Source organism: Lepisosteus oculatus, chromosome 2 (assembly GCF_040954835.1).
Source record: "Lepisosteus oculatus isolate fLepOcu1 chromosome 2, fLepOcu1.hap2, whole genome shotgun sequence".
Classification (NCBI taxonomy): Eukaryota; Metazoa; Chordata; class Actinopteri; order Semionotiformes; family Lepisosteidae; genus Lepisosteus; species Lepisosteus oculatus.
The window spans coordinates 1282164-1306603 of record NC_090697.1 but is presented as its reverse complement, the minus strand read 5'-3'; the positions used below and the strand labels follow the sequence as shown (position 1 = coordinate 1306603).

The window sequence follows — 24440 nt, the reverse complement described above, 5'->3', positions numbered from 1 at the left end:
TTGAAGTGTCATAAAGCGGCTGGATACTTTTCAGATTAAGATTTTTAATATGTGAAAAAAGCATATCATTTCTATAAGCATTTATTTCTATTTATGTTTGCAACAGAAATGGTGAGAAATACAAGGGGTGTGAATACTTTCTGAAGGCACTGTAAGTAACAGAAGAACAGTCAGTGCAGCATGCTGATCCTAGGCCTAGACCTTATTGTAGAACAAAAATACAGGTGGAAAATGGAAGTTAAAAAGGGAAAAAGACAAGTAACCCGACCTCAACTTTTCCCTTTATTAAAAACACCACACATTCATGCACAAACAAAACTGGAGTTTTAAAAGGGTACAAGGGACTTGTGTTTTAGAAGAGGATTAACTGCCTCCTATAAATAACCCATTCAGCAGGGCTCACTTCTTATTCTGCCTTGTCCTTCATATCTTTCATAGATTAAGGGAACAGGGCAGCCTCAATAAACTGTTGACAGCCATGACAGTCATTTAAATCAAGTGAGGGCATTCCCTGGTTTAATGCTTAATTGCCATAACACAAATGTGATGGAAGTTTGGACATGCCGTAGGATCTGCAAGTTAAAGGAATGTTGTGATTAGAAGGTTTATATCCTGCTCAGACACCAATAACTTTTTTGGAGAGTAGGGGGAGTCCTCTACAAATAATTAAAAGTTGAAGCTTATTCTAATCATGTGCCAAACATCACAGTCTTGGGTTTAGCTGTAATCCCCAGCTGGATGCTTGCATATTGCAAAGAAAAGCTAAATAATTCCTCAGAGTTTCACAACAAACTTGTGAATTTACATAATTGACAAGAAAATATAATGTTGTAGCAAATCCACTACGGGGAAAGTTTATTTCTTGAAAAGTGCTTTGCCTTTCTGTAAATGTTTCCAACTCATCACTATCCATGCCATAAATATTCCATCTAGTTTTAATATTGAAGCCATACAACCGGTATTGCTGCAGTTGTGGGAGATGCAGTCTGCCTTTGATCTTCTGAAGGTTTCTTAGCTGCTGGCTTCTGAGGCATCAATAATGAGACTACTCAAAACCACAGGATAATTCTAGCAATATTTTTAAATTATTTTTCAATTCTCTTGGCTTTCAAATGGACACACTTTAAATGTCTATATCATTGTATTTCTTTCATTTACCTTTCAGCGTAGATGTAACCCATCCATCAACCACAGAAGCAGCAGAGATTTCTTTTGTACCTAGGAAAAGAGGAATGGAGAATTAAAGTAATATGTTGTGTAAATTAATAATTAATAATAATTTTGCTATCATGGACTTCAACATGGTCGTATTTTAAAATTTAGAATTAAACTGGAAATTTGATAATGTTGTTCTGATGATTTCCCTATTTAAGCTTCTATTATTTAACCCTACTGTATATATGGTTTGGAAAGGCTTCAGGTATACAGTTTCTGAATAGAATAGAAACACATACTGCTGATTTTATGTCTGCATGTTTCACCATACACCATTTTGTTACATCTACACAATGCAAATTAACAATGAATAGCAATGTATTTCTACATATGATGTTAATGCTTTATTTACTTGAGGCATATGATCTTTCCTAACAAAATATTATCCATCCATTTCCTTTTATCCAATACAGGGTCACAGGAAGTCAGCCAGTCCCAGCAAGCAAGAGGCGCAAGGAAGGATACACCCTGGACGGGATGCCAGTCCATCGCAGGGTCCAGGGTCCAGGGTCCAGCCAGACACTCACATCAGGACCAATCTTCCAAAGAAGAGAATTAACCTTCCTATATGTCTTTGGACTAAGGATCTCCACTGGATGGCTGCGCACCAGAGGGTGGCAATCAGAGAGGTCCTCTCCAGACACTCGCATCTCCCCGGGACACGCGCTTCCCCGAGGAGACGCAGGAGCACCTGTTCTGGAGCTGCCCCTTCGCCAGAATGGACAACAATCTGCAGCTCCTGGGAGCGGGAGCGGGCTCAGTTACCAGAGCATCCTGCTGGGGCTGGCACCCACCGGACTGGACAAGGAGGCACAGGACTTGCTTTGGCCACTCTTGTCCCTGACAAAACAAGGAACACTCTCATCCGGCACAACACAGAGTGGGGAGCGAGGGAGCGGGAGGGGAGGATCCTGGCGGACCTCAGAGGAAAGTCACCAAACGGGGCTTCTCCATGGCGAGGGGGCGCTGGAAGGGACTGTGGGCCCTGTACAGGGTCTAAAGAGAAAATCCCTGCTCCCCGAGCTCCTCCAGGAGATTGGACAACCGCAGTCTCGGAGCCGGGACAGGGGAAAGGCACAGACAACAGCAAGGGGTAGGGCTTGGAGGGGCTCTGTCATTGTGCAAAGCCAGCCCCAGCAACCACTTGCTCAGACTGATAAAGGACAATCAGCCTTTAAAGAACTTTTGTAGCATAGTATTGGTTTGTTCGAGGTTGTACCCACTGTAAGATGTCTACTGTGAAATAAATAAAATAAATATTTACTGTCTTTGGACTGTGGGAGGAAACCAAAGCACCCAGAGGAAACCCACATAAACACTGGGAGAACATACAGACTCCATGACACCACAGGTCTGGAACTGAACTGAACCATAATGCTCATCCCTGTGCCATCATGCTGCCTACATTATCTTTTTGATGTTGGAAGTAAGATAATGTTTAAACAAATAAGTGATTTCCACAACCAAACTCATGGAATCAGAAATCTTTGCCCAAAATGAGATGACTGAGGGGGAAGGACCATTATAAGAAAGTATGCATCACAGAGATGTACAATGTTCATTATTCAAAAACTAATTTACAATTATCCTTCCTAACTTTGGAACGGATAACATTTTGATTAAAAAATGAGACCAAGTACAATATCCTGTAAATGCCATTCAGGCTTAAAGCATCATCATACTTTATAGAATGTGAACTATTTTAAAAATTGCAACTGCAGCAAACAACCAATTGCATTTCTCTACAGCAATTAATTACACCCAAAAAAATTTGAGTAATGTTACAGACATCTTTAAATGATGGCTGGAAACATTTTAAAAAATGAGGTTGCAGTTCTACAAAAAAGATCATTCCGTCCAGGTCTACTACAGCAAGATTCACAAATAGCTTGTTTCATAAAATAATCATAATTTGATTGCAAAACACACATTATGAGAAAAGGACAATTTCCAAAGGTGCAAAATAAAATTAAAATTTTATAAATAATTAGGAGCACGTTTTTTATTATAATACTGCAAAAACTATAATAGTTGTTCATTCGTAAACACATTAATTTAAATACTGCATTACACTGATAAGGTACTGTATAGTATAGCACGATTTTAAAAATGACTTTATAAAACTATAAAAGTAGTTTAAGGATTGAATATTTCCTGTGAGACTTCAAAACTTCCCCAGTTTATTGTTTTATACCCAAAAATTATTTCTGAGTATAAATCGTACTACACTTAAACTCTCAAGTGACAAGTTCAGGGTGTTTTCAGAGCAGTAGCGGACAGGCTCTCCAGTTGTGCAGCTCATCCATTGTGTCAAGGACTCAGTGTCATTTACCAACATGCTGTCGTCTGAAGTGTCACACGTTGTTTCTAGTCAGAAAAATGCACTTACATTTTTTCTAATACGATTTTTAGGATGGACAGTAATTTCAGTACCAAACATAAACAAGTCTCATTCAAACAAATCTCAGAGACAAGTAGTACTTTATAAGTGCTTGTGCTCCATTTTTAAGCTCAATTAGCAATATACTGTAACATACTGTATATTCAAAATACTCTGCCAGGCAATCCATGATGAAAAATTGCAAATAGCAACAAAATATTTTGTTAACTTTTTGCTACTTTAGTTACTGTAAATCAAAAGGATTAAAGGGTTCTGCTGTAAACACCTGGAAGCTTTAATAAACTGACTGAATAATAAGGGATAATGTTCTCAGTTTGTTTCTCAATAGCTATCAGTAAGATAATGTTCATGGGTTACCGTATGTACTGAACTGCAATAATGAGCCGAGCAATTTTGTTTCTAAATGTACTGTACAAACTTCATGAGATGAATTCTGAAAGTATTTTTTTTACAATTATCATGACCAAAATGAATTTTGCAGTTACTTACTTCATATGACTGACTGGAAATACCAATTAATTTTCTCTTAACTGTCTCAGAAATGGAACCGGCAGCTGTCAATCATCTAAGCTTAGTACTGTGACTCCTGTACCAGTGGGGGTTAATGACGAAGACTCTGCAAATCTTTCTTTATCATGCCATCCACTTGCATGGTTGGGATCTGGACTCAGGATCAGAGAGTTGTGGGTTCGAATCCCAGAAGGGTTGCTTCCCCAGTGCTGTTTCAGCAAGGTACTTCCAGTGTATATTATTACACGGTTATTGTTATTGTGTTACTGTCTATTGTCTTGTCTTCTATTTACATACTGCACCTGAGAGACTAATGGGAAACACTTTTCACTATACTATGCACCCATGTAAGCATAATGACAAAGTTGAATTGAATTGAATGAATCTAATAAACTGTATAAGGGCTGTATAAATGGATCTCTGGGTCCACAACAGAAAAAAATAATTTCAAAAACAACAAAGATCTGATCTGAGACTATCAAATGGTCACAGTAACTGTTACACTGGAACCTGAAGATGTACAACACCCGACTCAATGACTCCGGGCAAAACTGTCCACCAAATTGGTCAGTCCGCAAACAGAGCAAAGTAATTTTTTTAACTAGAGTACTAATATTTTTTATCATTGTTAGTGTACCAGTATTCTATAAGATCAGATAAGAAATAACACTAGTAAATAGGTCCCAAGAAATTACACAAAATGGAAAGATCACAAAATTAACACTTGGTGAATAAAGTGCTAGATTGTGTCCACACACAAAGTATTGGCATACTGAAACACGCACTCCATAATTAAAGGATTTATCCCACAGTAGGTCTAGACTTGTGGTCTTATTTATTTAACCATCCATACTGTAAACTTAAGGACTTTACAATCATCATGCTCACCTATAGAGCTCTGCATGGCTTGGCACCTCAGTATCTGTCTGAACTATTATCACCCTACTCCCCACCTCACAACCTTCGCTCTTCTAATTCTGGTCTCCTAACTGTCCCCCAAGTCCATCTACACTCTACGGGTGACAGGGCCTTCTCCTGTTATGCTTCCAAGCTCTGGAACTCTCTGCCCAAGGATATCAGAGAGTCACCTTCTCTAAACTCCTTCAAATCCAGATTCAAAACCTTCTTTAAGAGAGGCTTTACTTAACTGGTTCCATTTTTCACCCATCTGCTTTTCTTAGTATCACAATCCACGGTCTCCTCTATATATTGTAACTGTGTTTTATCTTGTGTATTCTTTTTAGTGTTGTTGTCATTCTGTAAAGTGCTTTGAGAAGCCACCTTTAAAGGCGCTATATAAAAAAAAGTTTATTATTATTACTACGTCTCTTGCTGCCAGATTCTGATGCTTGTATCCTCCTTATATTGTGTTAGTACCTTGTCATAGGAGCACTCTCTCACTGAGCTCTTATTTTGAATCAGCAGGGCACTGTTCATCATCAGCAGATCTTAACACCATTAAAAAACCACAATAATGATGCGGCAGGAAGAGGAGGGGTCTGGACATGAGGTAGCAGTAATGTAGGCAAGCAATCATCTAGTCTGTAGTACTTCAAAAGAAATCCATGTGACAGAGAACCTACTGTATCTTCCCTGCACTAAAAAAAAATATCTGCTAATCAATAATCATGACCTTGACTCTTGCTTTTACCAGCACTTGTATGATTTAAAAGACCTCCCATAGGAAGAATTAAGAGAGACAAACTCGCTTGCTCTTAGATTAGCAAAGGGCTGTGGAGACGTTAGAAGCTCATCTGCTTTACCATCACACTCCGAGTCTATTCAATCAATACGAGGAGTGATATTCTGTCATCTGTGTGAAGTATCCCAATGTTAGCCATGTCTTCAAGGGGTGTAAAGATTTTGAGTTTAACCTTCACCAGGACTAAATGTTCTGAATAAAAAATGATTTTAGAGGCAGGGGCATTCTGTTTTCTGAGGAGACTAACACAGGCAAATTAATAAAAACTGCAAATTAACAAAGGTGAGCATCCACAATCTTTGATTGTTTAAATACAATGCATTTGATGAAACTTATTTTTTAAAAAGCTTGTAGAAGATCATTTCTTTTAAAATGTCTTAGTTTTCAATAATTACAAATTGAAAATATACCACTATGCACTTATACTTTCAAACATTAATTTATAGTTAGCAGTTGGCAAACACCAAACACACAAGTGTCTTCGCAGGAACCCTTAAAAAAACTTAATCTAAGACTTGATAAAAGAACAGAATTAATGAAATATGCAATACAAGCCTTTTTTTGGCCAAGCTCTATTTTACTTATTTGAAACCAGTTCAATGTTTCACAGACTAAGGCAATTCATGTTTATTTTTCCCAAAACCTACAAAATTTGAAAAACATTCAAGGTTTTATGCAGTAATGTACAGCTGAGAAGGAGGCCAGACCTTTTGGAACTGAAAAGTTAACCTTGAGTTCTGAGAGATAACAGCAGAACTGATCGTACCAGAAGTCCTGCTCTCACAGCTCTTTGCATGAGAACAGTGACGTACAGTAATGCTCACACTCAGGTAGGTCCCGTTTCAAGCTCCCCTCACACCTCAGCCGGCGGTCAGAAGATGAATCAATCTTCTAATCAGCCCGTTCCCTTGACAACGCGGTCAGACAGGTCATCAATACCGCTGGCATGTAATTAACAGCACTAACGTCCTTTCCAGCAGGGTGCTTACTCCATCTTCAGCAGCATTGCAGTGCTCAGTCTTTGCATTTGCTACCTGACTGCACTTTTTTCCCCTTGTTTCGAACACTTCTCTGGCTTGAATCACTGCTCGTTCCTTCGAACGTTGTCCCTGGACCTCTCTCTAGCTTAGTGTCTTCCCGTCCACAGCCCAAGTCGAACCCTCTGCAGTGCTACAACCTCTTTGCCTACTCGACTACCCCTTTCTGATCTTCCCCTGGTCCTTACATTTCTTCCACCTCAGCTGTAAGGCTGCCTGCCCACTGGTTGTCTCTCTCAAGCTTACCTCTCATCCTCTACAGCAATTATAAGATCCATCACTTGCCCCAGGCTGCTGCAACACTTCAGGTTTGACCAGCGGTCTGTTAAAGTAAAAGGGAGCTATAAAAATGGGGCAGAAGATGTGATCCACAGGAGGCTGGCAAGCCACGAGTCACCCTTTCTCTTGGATCCTACTGTATCCACCTTAGAAACCACTGAAGCTCCGCCTCTACCCTCCTCCTGCCCGGGAGTCTCAGATTCGCCCTCCACAACTCGATTCACGAGACACTTCGGCTTGTTATGGCTTCCCCTCAATGTGAAACATTATTTCCCCCCAATGCAATCATCTTCTAAGCCCTCCAACCCGCAAAAGTGCCAAAGTGGTGTACGTCATTTCACTGCTCACTGGGGAAACTTTGGCTTAGGCCACAGCTTTGTGGTAGGAAGAGGAAGATCCGAGGTGCAGAAACACTCTGCTGTTTAAGTTTGGACTGCACTGGGTGTTTTAATCTATTGGAAGAGCAGATGACTCCTCACACTGGTTACAGCAGGTAAAACAGGGTACCAGTCAGCGGATCGTTATGTCATCCGGTTCTGCACTTTGGCCATTGAGAGTTGATGGGGGGCCCTAACTGCTTTATATTGCACCAGACTGCCTAATAGCTGAAAAGTGAATTATCATGCTGTGATATACCACAAGACCTGGAAGTCCTAAACAGTCTACTATCACGACTATAAGCCCTGTCTGCTAGAGACAGATTAACCTAGGGGTCCTCATGGTGTCATTGCTCAGAACATCACCTGAACCTGGTCCTGTTAGCTGGGCCTCTTTATAGCCATCCAAGGGGGAACCTATGCAGAACCAGGCTTTCTCCAGCTAAAAACCATTGATGCAGAATGAATGGGTTGCTCATCTACTTAGGAGGAAAGGGACACCTCCACGACCAATATCCTGAAATCCTGGGACATGCCTCAGATCAGTAAGGAGAGGGAAGTACTTACTGAATGGAGAGTCTCATTTCCTCAGTCCCATCAATGCCTTATTTTAATTGCTTGCTTTGCAGTGCAAGTGAACACTCTCATCGACGCTGGAGCTAAACATCGGGAGGCCTGCTAAGCTTCATCTAATGCCCAGGCCCTGGATGGAAGACCCTTTCAGATCAATAGTCTGTCCCTCACTGTGGCAGTGGTTTATTGTTAGACCATTTCTCTTCTGCATCTCTTCTCCACTCTGCCCCTTTCCCTGGCTAGAACTGCACAACTCTCAGTTTGATTGGTCTTGCAAGGAACTCATCACCTGGAATTCAGGCTGTCATCAAAGCTGCATTCCCTCATCCTGTAGGACTGTAGCCTCTGAGCTTCCTCTTGGTCAGCTTTCTCCTGGGTACCGGAAGTTTTTTTTTTTATGTGTTCAGCAAAGTCAAGACTGAAATTCTGCCACCTCATTGCCCTTATGATGAATACCTGGTGATGCCATTTGGCCTCTGTAATGCCCTTGCCGTCTTTCAAAAACTGGTAAAGGATAGCTCATTGGCCAAATTTGAGGGCGTCTACATGCAGTATAGTAGATGACACCCTGATCTTCTCCAGCTTCAACTCCTAACATATTCAACACCAAACAAGTCTTATCATTGGTTCTGTCATCACTACATGTATGCAAAGAAGTGTGTTTTACTTGCTGGAAGTAACATTCATGGGTTATTACATTTCCAATAAGGGGCTCCACCAGGTTTAGCAAAGTACAAGACTGGACCACTGCCACTTCACTGAACAAAGTTCAGCCTTTCTTGGGACTTGCAAATTATTACCCCAGATCTATTTGCAACTTTAGTTCATTAGTGGTGTCCATTACAGCTGTCGCAATAAAGGCAACTGGTCAGGGAAGATGGAATCCTGAGGCACAGAGGCCTTTTGATTTGAAACATCACTTTGCCACAGCTCCTCTGTGACACCCTGACCCCTCTTTGTGTTTTGAACTTGAGCTGGATGCATCCGATGTGGGACTGGGGGCTGTTCAGTCTCATTGGTTGGGTCCATCAGAACTCATCTGTTCACCCTCTCCTCCAAAAACCTTGTTTGGTGAGGACCTACGATGTTGACAGATTGGGAACTCTTGGAAGTAAAACTGGCCTTAGAAGAGTGGAAGCGTCTCTTGAAAGAAGCAGTTGGCCCTTTCCTGGTATTCACAAATCATACGAACTCGGCCCACACAGAGAAGGCCAAGTGCTTGAATCCCAGACAAGCATGTTGGGCTCTATTCTTCTCCTGCGAAACTGCATGAATGAATTTGACATCAATTTAAGGACAGAAATCCAGCAGAATAAAACCATGCATATTAAATGTTATGGAATTTATTCACCTTTCCCAGAACTGGAAACATGACAGAGAAAAAGTATTGCAGTCCCATATCCACATGGAATATTTTTTTCTCTTTATTACTCATTCAAACAAAATGCTACTGTCAAAAAGCTATTGCAACGGAAACCAATATGAAATGGGTGGTGTTTGTGGCTCTGTGGCTCAGGATCTGCATCTGTGGGTGGAGGGTTGCCAGTTCAAATCCCACGGCCGGCAGAGGAATCTACTCCATTAGGCCCCTGAGCAAGGCCCTTAACTCCAACTGCTCCATGGGCCCCGTATAAATGGCTGACCCTGCGCTCTTACCCTGTCTGTGTCTCTCATGGAGAGCAAACTGGGGTATGCGAAAAGAAAGATCCCTAATGCAAGAAACTGTATATGGCTAGTAATGTGATCTTATCTGAAATGGTTAAAATGTACCATTCAATGGAGACAGAAGCGCACTACACGCTGAAAAAAAGGCACTTTTTAAATCACATCTGTCCTTGGGTAGGTTCCATAAGCAAGACATGAAAGGATTCATTTCCTTGCACCATCAACATCTTCACCTGGCTCCTGAGATCAGTGCTGCTTTACACATGCAGCAGAAGCAATTTTCAAAGGGCAAAAAGAAGTAAAGAATAACAATCATAAAATAATTGATCAGTTTTACAGCCAAATGAAAAGGGTATGCATTTCTTTCTAAAAGTTAATGTCCAGTTCAAAATCATTAAATTACTGTACCAATTGAAATGCCAGACTCCTGTTGCTATACAATTAATAGAACTTGGGCTATGGTTATTATTAAGGAAAAGCTATATTCCTAACAGGGAAAAAACATTAAAGGTACAAAGAAAGTAGATGTAAGCTTAGAAGTATTACTCTAATCCTACCTGTTCCCTATGTTTAACCTCTATGTTTCACAGCTTTACTGAGGTTTTACAGAAAAGAGCTATATACAGTAAGTGTAAGCAATTATTATTATTATTATACAAAAACAAGATATCTGGTATTTGACACACACTAACAGCATATTTCAATTGTAGTGTCTAAACTGATTTGTAATATAACTCCGGAGAAAGAAAATAATTTAACATTTAACATTAAAAGTATTTAATATTTACAACAATGAAACAAAACCACTGAATTCTTCATCATTCTGATCTCCCAAATACATCAGCACGTAGTATGTTTGGACTAAATGCTAAATATTTTGGCAGTTAAGACTAAAATGTTTAAATCAAGAAAAACTGTCTGGTGGCTGTATTACTTGATTTAAGTCTTTCCCCCTTGATTGCACTGAGAAGGATCCTGAAACCAATATCCTGATGCTGTATGACTAGAAGCCTGAACAGGGACATTGTAAAACTGCAAAATAAACGAGAAATGATGATGGGAAAGAATTCCCTGATCAAAATGTCCCGTTTTGTATTTTTATATGGTATAACCTCATATTACAAATACCAAAGCCATGCGTTAGCACTAATGTATACAGCTATACAGAGATTAACGATTTATTAACTATGACAAGGACAAGACACCAGATCCTTAGCTTTGAGGCTATATGCAGGCATCAGTACGCAATTTCAGAAATTGGTTCAAAGAAATTCTTGATGATTTGTTTAATCATATAATGATCCTAAACTACACCAAATGCATCCCTTTTACTGTAAAGAAGTTTCTTGGTATGTTTTAAAGCTGTGAGAAGACCACACTTGGAGATATTACATAGTTAAATAAATACAAAAGGAAAAGTCATTTGTGGTTTTTACTCAATGTGCTCCAAGGGCGAAGGGTAAGACTGTGTCTCCAGTTCTACTTTGTTGTCGTGTCTCTCTAAATTCTTCAAAGTAAAGAAATCCCCACTGAACACCACAGAGGAATTTCTGTCACGTCTGTTCTGTGGAGAACACAGGTATGATTAGATCGGTCTGGCAAAAATGCCCTTTCTACAGCAGATATCTGGAAAACATTCTTCTGAAGTACAGATGCCATAACCTTGGCATTTATCAGCTCTGGACAGAATATTTTTATCCCAGAAAGAAATCCTTCCCACTGTTGTGAAATTCTGGTATCAATACTGCCACCCCTTTTATAATCGCAAAAAGTATGTGAAATATCCCTGGACCTCACTTCTCAAGCTTCTTTAATGAAATGGAAGCTAAAAGGTGACTGAGGACTATAATTGGCAAACTACAGAGAAGTGAAACATTTCCATTCCAGCAGTCTAGGACACAGATTTAGCGTTTTAGCATTTTGTCTGATGCTATGAAAGATTTATAACACAGAAATGTGACATTTCAGAGAGTGTGACCCAGCCTTGAATGATGATGGAAATTAAAATTACTGTCATGTTTAAAACCTTAAGGCTTGGACACACTAGCAACTTCTGTCACAAGTATCAAGACCGACAGCTGTTTCCGCCATATCACCCACTACACTGGGGTGCTCAGACAAGAAATACACAATCAACAAGCCAGTACCATGCAGGCAAAAAAAAAAAGAACAACAAATAACTGTGCTTTTATTACATAGGAATAACTTAAATGCTAGGTGATGACTATAATGTGGATGTTACCTCTTGGGAAATAGGCCTTTGTCACTGCCCTTCTGCTGAGCAGGCAACATAAATGTATTGAAAAGCCATATATTCACACCCTCTGAGCTGGGCTCTAATAGTTTATTGCAATTATGTTGCTTAACTGGCACACCTCTGAGACTGCAGTCCAGCCCATAACGACAATGGCTGCATTTATTTTCAGAGACCCCGTGCTGTGATGAGAGCATAGCCTTCACTTTCAGGCAAAATGCAATCTGTCTCTCTTAGAGAACAGGAGTCCGTAAGCAGTATGAGGTCACAAGGAAGGGCAACAAATGGGCTCTAAAACAGGATTTAGAGCCTTTCAATCTAACAAGTATCTCTTCATCCATAACACTGATCCTGTACGAGCAGATGAATGTAGAGGGTGAGGCCTAAGTCACTAAAAGGAAGTTACAGTGTGGTGAAAAAGGACACTTTTTATGTTTTCATGTATTTCGAGATCATCTGGTTCTTACTAAGTCCTAACAGTAGATAAAACTCAACTTTTTGGACGACTAACACACATAAATTCCATTCGGTCATTGTTTACATATTAATGAGAAATTATTTTAAATCGGCCGGAATTTAACACCTTCAGTAAGAGCGCTCCACGAGTCAGCAACTTTTCCTGAAGGAAGAACATCCAGATAGAAACGGCTATCGCTATTGCCCACGGTGGCAGCAGTCGGCTTCACTCACGGGAACTCTGCCCTGTTGGACGTCTTGGGCACAGAACCTGGCTTCTGCCAGGAGTCAGAAGCTTCTCAAGGAACAACCAGAGAATCCAAAGGATGTGAATGATGCGAAGCCACTTAGAGTGGCGATGGCCCGGCAGAGTCGATAAGACGCACAGAGGAGAATGGTCAAGAACCGGCCTAAGAGAGCAGAACTCAGAGTTTCTACTGAGCAGGAGCTGCTAGAATGACGGCCGTCATTTCGGAGAATGACCCGGCAGCGTGCATAATGAGACGGACTGCTCAGGTTCGGAGAAGCACCCCGTGAAAGAGTGTGACCTGCCCATCCCAGCAAATCAGTTCGGTCTCATTCCTGTTGGGCAATGGCAATGAGCTTCCAGATTAGTCTCATAAGAGAGAATGTGTGGGGTTGGCGATACAACAAGGTCCTATTGCACAAATCTGCTATAGGAACTTCCCGAAGAGCTAACAATCACATTTTTCTTGAAAGCTGAGCCTTTGGAGTTAACGCACCCTATTTCTGTAATAGGTTTATAAAAGATATACTACTAGAATAAAATAATCACTGCTTTCCTATAATTCAATTTTACCTGAGTTATATTAAGCAGGTATATACGTCTAAAGTTTGTAAATAAGGTTGTAAATACATTTGTAATTTAAGCTGTGACTACTTACAGTTTAGAGTAAAACAAAAATCCAAAGTGCATTTTATTCTCCTGCTAGCATCTTTCCATATCAATATTAAATACAACATGGCTTTAAAAATGTATAAAATGTTTCTAAAAGAAAAATCAACATAGGGGTGGGCGGTATAGACGGTGTACCAGTAAAAATATGTGCCACGATATGGATTCGGCTATACCATTTATACAGGTAGAGAATGGATTTTGATGTTTACATAGATTGCACTGCCAGCATCGTCGCAAAATGGGGTTTGGACATTTTTACTATTGACCCGTCACAGTTAAAAATTCTGCCGTATTTTAGCTCCAGTTATACAATTCTGAAAATGTTCATCTTGCTGATATTTGGAAATCTGATCTGGTTCAGAATGATTGATCTTCAGTGGGTCAAACGTTTATGAAGCGTTTGAGGTTATGGTAGCCAATAAAAACACGCGGGCGTCCTCTTCCCTTTTCCGTGAAAACAAACGCACGTGGTTGGTGCTCCCGTCTGCCAACACGTACGCGGAGACGTGGAGAGAGGCAGCGTTAGCGAGACGGGAACAAGCCACGAAGTTGTTAAAAAGAAGGGTGTGTCGTCGGTCGTTTGGAAATGGTTCGGATTTAAAAAGTTGGACCACGAGCAGAAAACGGTTATCTGCAAACTATGTCGGGTGACGATTTTAGCTAGAGGCAGTAATTAACAAGTGACCTCTTCTATCACTTAAAGACGAAGCACGCATGCGAATATGAGGAAAGTATGAGACCGCGCTCCGAATCAAGTAGTTCTAGTGTCGGTGTGAAAAGACACAGCTCAGACATTGCTGCCTGAGTCATTAACTAGTCGTTGTCCTTATGACAAGAAAAGCCAGCGGTGGAAGGACATTACACATTACTTCAATGTGAAATTTCAAAAACACTAAAGGAACAACACAGTAGCTAACCAACAGTTAATAATAATCTAATAACTCCAGGCAATATAAACTTACTATCCAAGTCTTGTACTCCTTTTAAAGCATGACATTTCTATTGAAATTATGATTATTTTCTAGTGAAAATTCTATTAAAAAATTATATATCGTGATATACATCGTTACTGTCCAAAATTAAAATTATCAACATATATCAACATAATTCCAAATGCCAAATTAGACAAAAAGAGTGGTATTTTAAATGACAAAGTTTCAAAACTTGAGTCAGAGTATCAAGTCACAGTTTCAAAAATGTACGAAATGGTCATGAAAAGGGACAATTCACGGCTGACGTGCCTGTGAACATCTGGTATCTCTGATTCGCTGAGGAGCAGCGCCGTGAAGTTATCATTTGTGGGATTATGCCTGATAACCTTTAAGTCTGGATCTCCCTTAAACGCCACGTTGCCAGCGAAGTAATGACAGTGGTCACACGGGGGAACAAGATGGAAAAGACCTCTTTCTGGCTTACTTGGTGGCATTTCAAAAAGTTGCCATGAGATCAAGGTCTTGGAGCACACAATATCGCTTGGGGGTGAAACTGAAATTAATTAAATTGACTTTTACTGTGAGTTATTCCATAATAATTTTATTTTATTTTCAAAAACCACAACTTAATAAAATTAGTTGATCCTGATGTACTTCTAAGCTCCACAGATCTAACCATGATGCTGTGTTTTCACGTCCACTAATACTCCTACAAGTGGCGGACAATGGTAAACGGAAACAACTGGGACACCAAGTATATTACCGTGAGCAAAGAACACCCCAGCATGCTTTGGGTCAAGCATAGAAATGCTGGAAAGACGTGACTGCCTATAAATATGGCTGCAAGAGGATACTTCAATGACTTTGCGTATTGTGGGAAAGAGCTTCAGTGACCAACATAGATGAACTTCCTAAAACTGAGGTTTCACGAGCACCAGTGTCTAAGATGATGTCAGTATGAAACTCATCAACAAAGGGTAAATGAAGGACTTTGATATTCCTGCATTAGTTCAATTCAGTTAATTTGTCATATGCACAAGTGCAATGAAATGTTTATTTGCATGTATGCTCAAAGTGCAAGACAAAACGGGCAAGCAAATGCAAAGCAAGAGACTGCACATTTCAACCTTGGATGCTAGCTGCTTGTTTCATCGAAACAGTATCACAGAGTAAGACCATAATTTCCTACTATGAGACATATTTCTTTTCGGGTTTAATGTGTATTGAACCTTTAACATGACATTTCTGAAGTAACGTACTCTATAACAATTTTTCTTCTACGGACTGTGTATGTCTTCTCTCCATTTTTCACAGATATAAATTATCCATTATCTTTTATCCATCAATTATCAATTAACAGTCACCATATTGTGATTGCAATTCCCAGGTAGTTCTACCACATCTGCTGGTTTCATTCAATCCTGGATGTTTAAAAAAAATAGCATCTCCCCTAGAAACTACCTTTACAAAAAGTTGAAGAAGCGGTCTTAAACATTGATTACTTTCAACGACATGAATTTCCATTCTCACATTTCCCTGTGCAGTACTAATTCCTGGTGTCCAACAGTTTGAGGGATATCCACACCCTTCCAAAAAGAAAAGATGGTCTTACCTGCAGCTTCTGTAACCAATATTGTGGGGACCTTCACTGTTTGCTCTTCTTCAGGCATGCTGACATGTGGCATCAGGGAACTATCTGCCAGGCTGTACTGAGAAGCGTCAGGAATGGATTCAGGCACAAGTACATTATAAGTTCCAATTTGTTTTGTTTCCTCATTTATCAGCTTTTCAGAGGCCTCGGGGGGAATATCGGAATCATCCAGCTTCGAGGAAAATAGCACCTGTTTCACATCTGAAAAGTCAATACCAGAATATCGAGGGGAATCTTCCTGAAGGCTCTTAAACTCCTCTTCTGCCGATCGCATTCTCTGAATACTGTCAGATTCACTGAAGCTGTTACTTGGATTAAACCTGGAGATTCCTTTCATTTCCAATGGCATCTCTTTCTCTGGTGTGCTGTGTGCACTTGGTAAAGCAAACTCCAAAACATCAAGAGAATGCATACCTTGAAGGGAATGATCTTGAAGTTTTGTTGAGGATTCATTTCCTTGGACAGACTGTTCCCCTGGGGTGCCACCTGTTGTTTCCAAGCTCATGTCTATTGTTGCTTTAGTTTTAGCATCCCCTGTCACCAGAAGGGAAGATCTTCCCTCTTGATCACTGTCTGCAATGTGGTCTTTATATTGACATTCATTTGCATAAAATCCCTCACCGTGTTTGAGAACTGCACTGTCAAGACGTGTTTTTTGTATCCCTTCAGCTGAATCCATTACTACCCAAGGAACTAACCGGGCAGATTTAGTCCCAGTTCCCAATGCTGAACTAGGAGAAGGACTCACAGGTTTTTGAATCTCAGTACCATAACATAAACCTTTAGAGGGCTCAGGAAAACTATAAGAATCTTGACACCTATGTGTGTCTTCCAACTGACAAGACTGACGAGGCCCAGCCTGACTTGTGGCTTGTGGCTTGCGCTCATTCACTGTAAAGGACTCTTCCACCTCCCCTATTTCAGTTACTGTCTTCACCCAGAATTCTTCCTGCACCAGTTTCTTACCGGCGCTCTTTCCCAGGGCATTCTCCTCTTGAAAAGCAGGGCTCAGAAACAACAGTGTGCTAGGTTCCAGGGTGCTTTCAGACTCCTTTGAGATTTCAAGTGTTTCTGCCTGTTTGTTTTCTTCTGGAGAACCACATTTTGATACCAAAGGTGGAGACAGCTGACACTTATATTGTGAGGCATCACCAACTTTGTCTTCCATAGACATGCTCAGTTTTAATGTCTGGTTGTCAATCTGTGCTGTTCCGCAACTATTAAGGGCAGAGGTAGTACTTGGAACCTCAGGAATCTGTTGGTTTTGGTCATTACTGACTGTGCTCTCTGTATTAGATTTGCATTGCACATTTTCCTTTCCCGTTTGGTCCACAGTAGCATTCTCTGAAAAACAAAATGGAATAGATTTGATTATTATTTGATTGTTGCATATATAGACTTTTAGTTTCTTATTAAGTTTGGACTGACTTTAAAACAGTCCAGAAAACAAGATTCTGCTGTGAGGTTGCAAGACCAATAATACAATTTTATTTAACAGCGGTTTTCAAGAAAGTCAAAGCAAAATAACACCCACACAATATACACAGAAGTAGAAAGAGAAAATAACAAATAACTATTAAAAACCAAACCAATTTATACAAAAGTGTGAGTAAAAATATTTGTACATAAGTGAAAGTTAAAAGTCAATAGTTAGAAAATAGATTGGGTATTGAGTTCCATACATGTACAAGAAAGCTCTATAATTCATCACAAGGAGCTTGTTCTTTGACAGAGTAAGAAGTTCCAAATCAGATGGTCACATATAATAGGCAATAACTCCTTAAAACAAGCAGGAACTAGACCATTCAATTCCTTATGGCAGGAGAAATGCATGGTCCAGTTATATTGGGAAACAATGCAATTTGCACAAGATGAAAGGTACGTGCTGATGCAGACAACTTTCAGAGATCACACAAGCTGCAGACATAATAAAGCCTATCCAGTGCCTTAAAATGCTCCACTAAGTAAGGCATCACAGCAGTCTAAACTTTTAGCAGATAAAGTCATTATTTCAGTTCAGGCAGGTAAGGCAAGAGTCAGACACATAAGGTTAGTCTCATCACAGTTTAGCTTTAAAGTTCTGCTGCTTCCATACTGTATCTCAATGTCAACTGATACCTGTTAAGTTTTGAAACAAAAGCAGTCTTGTCTCTGACAGTCAGAAAGTTCAGACATTTCTGTGCCATTCGTATCTTATTAGACAGACACCTGTAAAGTACTGTGATGACACCTTAGTATACTGTACACATACTGTATCACTTGGTCAGCAAGTAAATCTAGTAGTTATGAGGCAATAATGATGGTTGCTAATCTGGACTAGGAGCAACACTAAAAAGTAAAGGTCTCGGTGTAGGACCTAGTGGTATACCTTGAGTAAATGGGAAAGATTTAAAACAGTCAAGAATTACAAACTGGCTCCTGGCAGGCAAACCAATGAAGAAAGGACCAGAGATCCCTGAGCTAGCATGAGCTCTGGAGTGGGAGACCATGACTGACAATAGCAAAAGCCAGCAAGGAACACTGAGAAGACTGTTCAGTGGAGATTCAGAAAATCAAAACTGAAGATATGACATTTACAATTTTGATATTTCATAACGTAGTAATTCTCCTATCAAAAACTGTAAACTATCTTGATATACAAGAAAAAATGATTATTTTACAAATACTAAAATGGCAAAAAAAATGCTAGAATTTTCTATGCCTTTTTATGGGAGCAATATATTTACACAATGATGATGAAAGCAGCAATCCCACCCTGAAAGTCATCCATACCTGGCGCAGAACCTGTTTAAGGCAATTCAGGAATGTTGTTTTACTGCAATATTTTTGTAAAACAAGGACATGGGATCTTTCATGGGCTGGCAAATAAGATCACAGAGTACAGAATTAATTCTAAGGTCTCATGCCACAGCCTTCAACTGCTGGGGTCTCCCGTGACAGGGCTGAACAGCCAAATCAAGTTAGTCTTATAGATCATCTACTGTGTGTCTCAAGACTGGCAATGCTTGTAATGAAGACACAAGTGGCAGAGTCACAATATGAAACACTCGGCCAACACACCTGAAAGAGGAATGTTCCAAAAACGCAGAAGATGGTACACGGTTGATACCAATTACAAATCCCATTTAAACTTTAAAAAAGATTAAAGCAAATCTTGCAGTTCGCCTCAAACAGAATATTAAAATCACTTAGCCTATGATTAGGAACTCAGCTAGAACAACAATAAGAAGACATGGGCTCCCACGGGACCAGGGGTAGAGACCCACAGCTCCAGTCCCTGCGGGCTGAAGGGTACCCCGATTTCTAAACTACTCATTTCAACACAGTACATGTCTAATGGGCCAGAACGGATTTCCAAGACTTGAACTGAAGACTACTTAGACAAACAACTTGTAACCTCTTCTCAGAATGTCTGCATGAGGTTGACACTGATTTGTCTGTGCTAGAAATACAGACCCTCAAGGCTGATTTAAACATATTGAAGTCTAATAGCTTTGCAGCTACTTATACTCCAGGGTGTGTATACTCAACAGCTGAGTACTTTCTGCAGTTTTTTCCATTTATGGTACTGTATTCTGTTTTCTGCAGGTAGATCGGGGTAGAAATGTGTTTCACTCCATTTTCATTTTAACTTTGGATTGTGGGACTCTCGCCCAGTTCTGAATTGGCAAGTGTTGCTCAGATCAGCTTTCCACTCACATAAGAATAGGATGATAGGAGCTGTGCACTTGGCAGAGAAATCCCGCAGTAATACAACAAACCACTGGGACAACTGCAGCACACATTCAAACAGAAAGGTAGCCTAAAGGAAAGGCATTCAAATCCCAGTGACCATTACTATAAATGTATATAACTTACCCTAAGATTAATTGTTAATTTTCTGATGCACATTCACATTTCTTCTTCAGCAGATCAAAAATTAACCTCAGTTCCATAAGTGATTTTTATAAAGAATTAAAACATGAAATGTCAATTAAAGGAGAATGTAACAACTTTCCTTCATATAAAAGGAAAATAGAGTTTTGAATACGAGATCACCAACATTTGGCTATCGTTGGCATATGTACTGAGGATACATGCTTTATTGATTATTTTAGTATGTACATAAAATAAGAGTTACAGTAACAACTTTTCTCAAATTGTGTACTGGAAAGGAAACATTAAAAATTCCAATTCTTAAGGTATAAAGTGACATAAGTACACCACTGACATTTTATGCAGCTTGTAACAATTTCACATAGCACCTTTCCTTAATGGAAAAGTATCTGAGCTGCAGGCTGACAGATCTGGTCTACCTACAGTAGCTGTGCTGTGACAGAAAAGTTATTTTCTGGTTTTCCATAACCACTGAATTTGCAACTGCCACAGATGAGTGGCACACACACAAAAAAATCCTATGATTACTAGAAAAGGCAAAAACCAGGCTTTTAAATATTTGTACTGAAGAGTTTCATTTGAACAATTTACAAGAGATCTTCTGCATAGCCATAAACATTGTGATAATTACAGTAATTTTAGTTATTCTAAACTTATACTGTGTTTATATCTATACAATTGCAGTGTGGTGGCACTGTGGGTGTCTAAGGGTGTTTCAGAAGCTTTTATTCCTAATCTGTACCTTCAACTACAACTTCTGAAAGTTTTTCTTGGTCTTTATGGTTGAATATTTATGGGGTACAGTGGTGGCTCTGTGCCTCAGGATCTGCACCTGTGGCTGGAAGGTTGCTGGTTTGTATCCTGCAGCTGGCAGAGGAATCCAACTCCGTTGGGCCCATGAGCAAGGCCCTTAACCCCAACTGCTCCGGGGGCGCCGTATAAATGGCTGACCCCGTGCTCTGACCCCCAGCTTCTCTCCCTGTCTGTGTGTCTCATGAAGAGCAAGCTGGGGTATGTGAAAAAGACAAATTCCTAATGCAAGAAATTGTATATGGCCAATTAAGTTATCTTATCTTAAAAGTTAACAAATGAATAACAAAAAAAATTAAAAACCTGATAGGGACCACCAGAGGCAATTCTCTCCAAAACCTTCTTTCTAAAGTAAACACAGAATTTCTGAATCTAAGGTCATGTACAGTATGTCCACAGAATTAAAGCTGGCTGTGTCCATAGTATTCTAACTAGTGGTGCTACATGTCACCTTCTGCAGCATAACATGGATTTATCATGGTCTGTTATAATAGATACACTCAGCCTTGGAAGTAAAGAGAGTTTAAGATGGTGCAACAGCCCAGGTTACCACTGAAGTAAAGGCTGTACACAGATAAATGTACAGAAGAGAAGAGCCAGAAACAAGACATTCATTGTAGTTATCGAATAAAGAGATGCAAGATCTCGTAGCCCCTTCCATTATTCAAAGTTTCATTATTTTCCAGTCATTTTTCATTCTATTTACCTGCAGTAAAATAACACAACTCCGAAACATCCACAGCGATCAAACTTTAGATGATATCCCTGAAAATCCAACTCATATTGGCTGCTCATTTAAAAAATATATATACAGCTGATGTTGTTTAGAACTCCCAATTAACTGGATCCCATTTAGTTTTGAGGAGTATCCACCACGCAATGGGATATCACCACTCCCCAGGGGTGGAGAGCTGAGGATGTATCACAATACCAGACATGTCAAGAGCACGGTACCCCATCCCCAGCCTCTCTACACAGAAGACACAAGAGTGGGACACCACCCCATCCTACATGCTTTGTTTCCTCAATGGAGGTACAGTACGTGACTGAGTTTTTTTTTATCTTTACCGTTTTCGAGCATGTGGATATCCAGGTAGAAGCTGCTCTGGATTAAATCACCCTTGCCACACTCCAGAGAGGCACATTCTGCCATTGATGGCTGGACTGCAGTCAGGACCTGGTTGTTTTGATGTGGATTAATCACTCTTTGAAAAAAAATATCTGCGAGCACTTTGGGACTGGGTCTCAAAACCGTGGTCACAAGATACACAGAAATAAAAGAAAACTCATAGATCCAACAGTGGAACTATTTTCATACCTATTGTACATATTTTCAACAATAGTACTGTACATTTTAGGAATATCTGTGTATCAAATAACTGCATACTTTATGTTTAGTTTTACAGCTATAGAAAAGCTTACGTATACATGTATAAAAGTAGTTTAAGTCAGTTTTGTTCTACACAGTAGAGTCTTGCTAATGTGGCAGGTGCTCAGGGCTGTGCCAGGACTCCACAGTGACTGACAGCTGTCTCAGTTTCTGAGCGACAGTGTGGAAGTAACAGCAGCCTGCTGGCAACTAAAAGGGACCAAGGACCAAGGAATAATTGCACATTCAGGATTTACATGCCCTGTTATGAAACCACAAAATGATTTAGATTATATTCTTAATATACACATAACTTTCATTTGGTTTCTGGTCTCCCTGTGCTTTTCAGGTCCTACTGTATTTACACTGGTTTTAGTATGTAGTTATTAAATTTCCCCAGAAAGATTATAATTACTACAGAAATAAAACACTACAAATATTTAGCTTAATCTCAGTGCTTAGCCCTATTAAGCAGCAGGTGCTGACCTACATGACGCATAATGATTCAAAACCCTCAAGATTACAGACCGATAACTGTCAAAATAACTTGCAATCGACATATAATAAGAAAAACATCTCACTGTATATATATATGCACAGTGAGATGGAAAAATATATATATTCTCTATGTACTCTTTGACCATGTGTGTGTTACCTCAAATGCCGAGGTATCCCAATGAAGGCTGTATCACACAGATACGTGCAATACATAAGTTAAACACCTGTTGGCAACTGAGTCATCGAGGAAGCTTACAAACTGTAATTAAAGAAAATGCTGGTGGAAATACAGTTTGCTGTTTGAGTTCTTTTCAGGGAAGTTCCAGCATGTTAAGTGATCTTGCACTACTGCTTTATCAATCCAGTCTTCCATTGAGGTTGCATTTATTTTTGTGGCTGGGTTTTAAATGATGGAAAACTTGTAAATTCAAAGTACAAACCAAAGTACAAACGACTGGTAGTTTGGTATAGTGGAGTGTTGATTACCATTGCTAATGCACACAACACAAAAGGTCCTCAAACTTGTGACTCGTATAGTATTCCAATTGTTAAATAAAGGGGTATCAAACCCCTTGGCCATGGTGAGCCAGATTTGATTTAAATGTACTTATAGTGATCCATACATACCATGCATACATAAATATCAAACATACAGGATAAAACCCATTGTAATGCTAGGCACAAAAATACACAGGCAATGCTAAAACATTAGGAGTGTTTTTCTTGTTTACCTACCTTTAAAATGCAATTTGTACCCAATTCATCTTAACCAGATCCCAATTCAGCAGAACATGCTCATAACTATCTGAATATGGCATATTATTTAGAAATGTTAACCCCAGTTATTTAAAATATGTTTGCGATCATTGCACACTGTATCATCCAACAACTGGCACAAATTAATTTACAGCCATATATATATCAACCAGTGAACTGCAGAAATTAAATGTAATCTGAAGTTATCATTTCAGTTTACATATGAGAAAGGAGAGGGGGTATGTATAATTATTCTCTATACACACCTGAGAACTCATGAATATGTCAAATATGCTTACAAGAGCGCAAGATAAGAATTTCCCACCATGCGATGTCACTCCGTTCCACAAGGGAACCCAATTTCTTGTTGCTCTTCCTCTTCCTGCCTGTGTTATTGTCAGAGAGCCGAGATATTGCAAGAAAGCGTCTTTCAGATTTCTAAACCCAGAATGTGAGTATCTTTAGTCATCATTAAACCTTAGCTTTTTCTAAATATATACTGTATATACTGTAGGCTGTATAATTATGATTTTTTCTTTCTTATAACTGGTTTACATGTAAGGAATAAGGTCCATAGGAGATGCATTTGTATTTTGACTTCAGAAGTCTTAAAATTATAAAAAAGCAATTGGTAGAAACTGAGCTGTTTACTTAATTCTAAAGGGGCTGTGAGAGAAGAGATCAAGAAGAATTTTGTACTTGAAAGGGAATTAACAAGGGACAAAAATGCCTGGTTAGTGGACCTTGTTCTGGTCTTGGGTTCCACTGCTGAAGAACTACTGTAGTTACTGAAAATAAACTAATGTTTTCTGTACATTTTTATAGAACTACGCATTCTTTAAATGATTAGCCAGTTTCCATAGCTAGTTGAGAGCATGGTTCTCACAGCTAAAACTGATTGAAACATGTTTGCATTCAACAGGGGTCCAAGAGGGACTTGCTGGACTTGCCTCAATGTCAGCAGATCTGGGAAATTTAATATAAAAGAATTGCTGACTGAATCTGCAACGCTTTAGCAAGAAAAATCATGTTTTAAGAGCACAGATTATTTTTTTATTTTGCATTTTGTAAATACAGGTTAAAGATCATTGAAGAGTTTTATTTCTTTTTATACATCTTGCATTTATTAAGCTCATTGAACTTTTTGAAGCAGAGTTTAG

The 24440-nt window shown here is 39.5% G+C and overlaps 1 protein-coding gene across 2 annotated transcripts in view; it reads right to left on the bottom strand.

Annotated features, from left to right (window-relative positions):
- Window positions 1-24440, bottom strand: part of LOC102682150 (synaptotagmin-like protein 2) — a 156602-nt gene that overhangs the window by 34880 nt on the left and 97282 nt on the right. For both annotated transcript variants that reach the window (XM_015359851.2, XM_015359859.2), the window contains exons 7-8: window positions 15933-17315; window positions 1159-1218 (exon numbers count right to left, since the gene is read on the bottom strand). In XM_015359851.2, the coding sequence (XP_015215337.2) occupies window positions 1159-1218; window positions 15933-17315 (1443 nt within the window). The remainder of the gene's footprint in view (window positions 1-1158; window positions 1219-15932; window positions 17316-24440) is intronic.